Source organism: Vombatus ursinus, unplaced genomic scaffold (genome assembly GCF_900497805.2).
Source record: "Vombatus ursinus unplaced genomic scaffold, bare-nosed wombat genome assembly UNPS02005459.1, whole genome shotgun sequence".
NCBI lineage: Eukaryota > Metazoa > Chordata > Mammalia > Diprotodontia > Vombatidae > Vombatus > Vombatus ursinus.
In genome coordinates, this window is record NW_020945237.1 from 10,029,104 (window position 1) to 10,035,581 (window position 6,478).

Consider the following 6,478-nt stretch of genomic DNA (forward strand, 5'->3'; position numbering starts at 1 on the left):
GGGACCGGAGATAGAAAGCAAAGCTAAAATAGTCCCTGCCCTCAGGGAGCTTATATTCTAAAGGGGAAATGACATGTGAGTAAACAGGGACATGTAAGATATCTATAGAGTAGATAGAAGGCAACCCATGACTGGAAAGTATTGAAAGCATGGAAACTATTAGGAGAAGAGTTCGGGAAGAAAAGGAAAAAAAAAAAAACCATCGATGGAATGAGAAGAAGACAGTGTATCTCTACTTGTAGGTCTCATAGGGTTTGGGTTGGGTTTGGTTTTGTTGTTTTCCCTTGCATCATAATGCTGGTCTAGCTGAAGTAGGATCTTAAATGTTTGGTTTTTTTTCCCTCTACAGGAATTGTTTGATGTGATCCTGGATGAAAACCAGCTTGAAGATGCCTGTGAACACCTTGCTGACTACATGGAGGCCTACTGGAAGGCCACGCATCCTCCCAGCAGCAATCCACCCAACCCTCTCCTTAGCCGCACTCTAGCCACGGCATCTCTTCCTGTCAGCTCCACCCCAGCCTCCAATTCACAGGTAGGAGATTTTCTTCTTCTTCTTCTTCTTTGTATCAACTTAACATCTGAATCTGTTTCTTCATCCTTAAGAGGGAGCAGGGGGTAGAGTCAATGACTTCTATAATTGATTTCTGCTTGGAACCCAGAATTCATGCTCTTACTTTTTTACCTTGACTAACCTCTACTTATTCTTCTGACCCGACCCAGGGTTCTCAAGACCAGAGGAATGACTATTCTGCTCCCACCTGCTTTGCTTCCCAAGCTGAGGAGGAGCCCTGTCTGGAGCCGGTCAGGAAATCTCAACACCGTTCCTCCTCTTCAGCACAGCACCACAACCATCGCGGTGGCCTGGGCCGAGGCCTCTCCAGGCAAGAGACGTTTGACTCGGAAACCCAAGACAGTCGAGACTCAGCCTATGTTGAGCCAAAGGAGGATTACTCCCATGAGCATGGAGACCACTACGCCCCTCACCGGGATCACAACCACAGGGATGACCTGCGCGGGAACAGTGACCACAGACACCGAGAATCTCGGCACCGGTCTAGGGAGGCTGACCGAGAGCAGGACCACAATGAATGCCACAAGCAGCGCAGCCGACATAAATCAAAAGATCGATACTGTGACAAGGATGGAGAAGTGATATCCAAAAAACGGAATGAGGCTGTGGAGTGGAACAGGGATATTTATATCCGACAGTAACTTGAGCCTTTGAGGCACTTTTTGGCTTGTTTCTTGGAAGTCTTGTAAAACAGCCACTCTCCCCAACCCCCCCCCCCCCCCAAAAAAACCTCACAAAATATTTTGGTTCTCCATCACAAATCAAATGGTATCTCTCCGTCTTGTACAGTTTGTATTGCTGTTGCTTGCAGAGCAATAGCATGAGATAGAATATTCACATACTTTTTTATTATTTTTGGAAGTGCTATATTGACTCACCTGGTACAGTTGCAGGCGTCTGGTGTTGTACTTGACTTTTACAAAGCTGTTTTTGGTAGCTGCCCCTTGAACAATATCTACTGCCATCTTCAGATGGTGTTAGTGTTTTAAACAAGCTAGAGTTGATGTGTAATAATCTCCTGTGTATTCAGCAAGCCAGAGTCAGCCTACACAACAAACAAAATTGTATTTTCTCCCAATTTGCATATTCATTTAAGGACCACTATCTGTTGCTTGTACCTCTGGTTGACTAAATTTGGGGGACAGATTCAGTCTTGCCTTACACAAAGGGGATCATAAAGTGAGAATCTATTTTCTATGTACTGGTACTGTGTACTGTATATACAGTTTGTAAATGTTATTTCTGTAAACACCTTCTTATTATATCAGTTTGATCACACTATTTTAAGAGTCCTAATGCCAAGTCAGCAGATTTGCTTTTGAATTACAGGGACTGGAGATGCCCTCAATTCAGGAAATTTGTAACAACATTCAGTCTTGATACTTTTCCCTCTGTAGTAGAAAGTCTCCTGTACATAATGTAAATATGTGTGATTGCTTGAGATAAAGAAAGGTTTAATTCAACAATGCCATACCATCCTTACAAGCTTATCATTTTGACCATAAGGTATGGTAAAGGTACCAAACTCTAGAAATTAATTATTCTAGTCCATAGGATTCACACTGATTGTAACAAACACATTCTTAGTAGTTAGTGTCTGTTAGAGTCATAGCACTGGAGCATATGAGCCAGAAATCTTTGCATGCAGGGGTATGTGTATGTGTGTATCTGTGTGTGAGTGTGAGAGAGTGTGCGTGTATGTGTGTGTATGGTATGTATGTTACAGTGAGTGTGAAAGGGTGACATGAATCTGAATGCAAAAAGAGTCTGTTGAAGAAAAAACAGAGACTGATACTTAAAATTCTGCCCAATTGGATTTCTATTTTGTTGTGCTCTACATTACTTTATTAATCCAATGTGCAGTCAGGGAATTTGAGGAAATTTGCTGCCAAAGGTAAATGGGAAAGCATAATCTGCTGGCTCTTTTTGTGAGACTCCCAGAGAGTAAACACAGGCACTTGTTACTGTGAGTGTTTCACTGGAAATGGTACAATCTTTGTGTTTTATAGTACTTGTTTTAGGAAGAAAAGTTTACACAGCTTGTGGAATTATTTTGTGGGAAAATAAATTTTTGTAGTTTCTCCCACTTCATTTCTACACTTGCCAATTACTCCCATCAATTCTTGTCATCTGTTGTTCCTACTCTTCTACCTTCCCTCCCATATCTTTCCAAATCAAGCAATTTTGGTGTTTGTCAGAAACCTAGAAAGTGATTCTTGTAACCAAAGTCTCTGCTATTTAGAATTAACCAGGTCCAAATGAGTTGACCTGAGCCACTAGTAAAATGTGGGGATATTTTTCTTCACTAGACATCTGCTTTGAAGAAGAATGCCTAGAAGATACTATCTCCTGCCTTCAGTTATTCTGCTGTAAATGATTGAAAATGTTGCTAATAGTTTTAAGACAAATATAGATGTCTGTAAGTGCACATGTTATCCAGACATCATTGGATGGGTAATGTTATTATTAGGTGTCTGAGTTTTTAGCACTTGGAGTTTATTCTGGAAAAACAATGGATATAATGGCCTGACTTCAAATATTGTCCATTTAAAAAAAAAAAAGAGATTCCATTTTTTCCAATGCCCTTGTTGTTTATTCTAGCCTCTAGCCGGTAGTTTTAATCCTTTAAATTAATATTTATCATGAATTTGGCTTTCTTCCCTCTCATAACCCCACTTCCCTACCATGAAGGAAAAAAAAAGCATACTTTGAGATGAACTTACCAGAGCAAGTGGAGTGCTTTATCTACCCATTTCCTGAATATTTTTTTTCCCCTTCAGGATGAGACACTTTTGTATATAATGTAGGTAAATGATGCTCAGTAATTAGAACTCTTACACTGTTAAAACAGATTTATTTATTGTATCGTACCAACAGTGGCTATAATGGACATGTTCAAATCTTGTTGCATCAGTGAGAACTTCATTCCAATAACCTTGCTTTAAAAAATGTTTTAGCTAAAATAGACAGCTGTATGATACTCATCCCTACTCTTTCAACATATCATGTTGGCCAGCTTGCTGGCTCTGAATCATTTATATTCTTAAAATGTGACTAATATTCCAGACTGTCTCCACCAGTTCATTCCCCCCTTCCTTAGCTCTACAGAATTCCATCTTATTTATCTTAAGGCTATTTTTTTTTTTTTTTGCATTTCTCATACCTTTAGATAAAGTTTTAGTTCCATTTCAAGTCCTACTTATGGATTCTTTTGTGGGGCTGCAAATCTTTGAACCGTTATACATGAAAAATTATCCAGTGGGCATAAATGTAATCAAAGTGGCAAAGTTACAAAGCGTAATCCCTGGTATGATGAGATTTTATCAGTTTGTGGAATATAAAGATGGAATCTTTTCACGAGTGCTTTTGTCATTGGCATACTCAGTTGCAGCATCATGGTTTGGGTAGTCAATCTTGAGAAATGCTGGAAATAGTAACTGTGTTCTTGTCCTTTTCATTTCCATTTTTCCTTTCTATGCTCCTTCTCCACTGCTGATTTCATTTACTGTGGCAAAAAGGTGCTGCTAAACATAGGGACTAGTTTTAGACATACTGTCCTTTGGGATGTCACCACCCTTTTGACATGGTTTGCTATGCATTCCAGTTGAGAGACATTCACTTGTCAGCAGCTACTCAGAACTGTTCTTCAATAATCCTGGTTTAAAATCATCCATATGAAACAAATAAAGAGCTGGCTTCTGCACTGTTTATTAGTAGTAGCAGTATTAATTGGTTTCAGAACTAATTATTTTAGTAGAAAATGCATTGTGTCTACTACTACTTCTGTTACTGTACTGTCAATTTGTGTTTTATCTTCCTTTGGAAGAGCCCAAAGCATTTGGAATGATAGAAATGCAAAAGTCACTTTCTTCTCTCCGTGACATGAGCCCAATCATGAGGTTGTTCAAGAGGCAGATTTCAGGAGGAACATTTCAAATTTCACCTAAACAAGGTAAGTGACTTGTTAAAAAAAAAAATGTCGGCAGTTCTGACAGATGGGAATTAACTCCTCAGCAGCGTTTTGTTTCTTCATTTTGCTTTTTTAATTTTGTCTATGTGCTAAAATTCATGATCAGGATAAAAAAAAATATTTTGAATTTTATTATAAAATATTTTTAAACAAGCCATCTTGATAAATTATACTCTCCACTTGTGCTATCTCCCTTCATCTGATAATACAAGTTAGCTGAGGATTATCACTTTTATTCCCATTGAACTGTTGATCAAGTAAAATGAAGTTATACTGCATTGACAGCAGATTTTTTCCCCCCTGCTAAGCTATAATCTCCCATTTATTTTCATTTCAACACTTATTTAAACTAAAATGTGGTTCAGGGTTTGGGAGAAAAAATATAAAACACATTTGTTGTTAACCTCAATGCACATCAGTTTCACAGACTATCTCCAGTCAACTACGCATATAAATTTTTTTAATGGTAATTTTTATTTATTTTTTGTTTTCAACATTTACTTCCACAAGATTTTGGGTTCCAAATTTTCACCCCATCTCGCCCCTCCCCCCACCCCAAGATGACATGCATTCTAAATACCCCTTCCCCTAGTCTGCCTTCCCTTCTATCTCTCCCTCCTCCACTTCTCTTATCCCCTTCCCCTTCAATTTTCCTGTAGGGCAGGATGGATTTCTGTACCCCATTTCCTGTATTTCTTATTTCCCAGTTGCATGTGAAAACATTTTTTTTTTAAACATGTGTTTTTAAAACTTTGGGTTCCAAATTTTCTCCCTTCCTCCCTCCCCACCCACCCTCACTGATAAGGCAAGCAACTAAATATAGGTTATATATGTGCAGTTACACAAAACACTTCCATTGTAGACATTATATATATAAATTCATTTGCATATAAATTCTAAGGAATTTATATACAAATTGTGCAAATACAAATTGTATTTACTCTATCAGCCTACAAATTGTTCCTTGAAGTTCTATTTTTCACATTTCTCAAGATATTTATTTTCTTCTCTTATGGGCTATTTATCTTCATAGTTTGTACTGTTTTTGTTTTGTTTCTACATTGCTTCTTAAGTTTGAGGTTGTGGAGCATTTTTTAAACTTTTATTTCAATTTGTTTTTTGGCTTTAGTAAGAGAGTGAAACCCATTGCAAACTTCCTTTTCTGTCCCAGGAAAAGTTACTTTTAACAATATCCTTTGAATTTTCTGTCTCATTTTGCACACCTTTTTCTTGCCAAAAGTGTTCATGTATTTATCATTATCAATCACAACTCCCCCTCCCCCCAACAAAGTGCAAATATGCTATTGGGATACTTATTTTTTCCTCCAACATAAATTACTTGAGGCTTTGCCAAAGATAGGGATACTAGCCATGGAAATTTTAAAACATGGACACAGATTGAACTATCAGTTGTTTAAATAATGCATTAACCCTCTCAGTTCTACACCTAGGGGAAGCATGCTAAGTCTTAGAAATGGAAATGAGTTCTAAAAGGAGTAGTGGTCATTTATTATATTGAATGATTTTAAAAGATAAGAGAAATGTTTCATCTCCTATGTGCCCAGTACTGCAAAGAAAACAAGAACTAAAGGAAATCTAGGTCTGGCCACACTTAGTGAGTACCTTTTTCCTAATCACTGCCACACCTTAAACTTTACTCACTGTAGAACAGCCCAAGCACTTTTAACCATCTGGCAATATTTTATATGTATTAACTTAGATAATTATCACGACACACATAACAAGCCACTGTCAAGGCAGTTTACTACTTATTAATCTTCTGTATCTCCCTCAACAAGTGTATAGGACCATGAAGTCCACTCTGCCAGTATTTATACAGAACTCACTTAAGACAGACAACAGACAAAATGGTCAGCTACACCCCAGAGGAAAACAGTTTCTGCCCTAAAGATGATGCAGATTCCTAATGCTCT

General features: G+C 38.0%; 1 protein-coding gene across 4 annotated transcripts in view; it reads left to right on the plus strand.

Moving 5' to 3' along the window:
* Window positions 1-4,284, plus strand: part of CACNB2 (calcium voltage-gated channel auxiliary subunit beta 2) — a 398,122-nt gene extending 393,838 nt beyond the window's left edge. For all 4 annotated transcript variants that reach the window (XM_027847927.1, XM_027847930.1, XM_027847928.1 and 1 more), the window contains 2 exons: window positions 350-535; window positions 724-4,284. In XM_027847927.1, the coding sequence (XP_027703728.1) occupies window positions 350-535; window positions 724-1,215 (678 nt within the window). In that variant the 3' untranslated portion in view covers window positions 1,216-4,284. The remainder of the gene's footprint in view (window positions 1-349; window positions 536-723) is intronic.
* The last annotated feature ends 2,194 nt before the right edge of the window (window positions 4,285-6,478 follow it).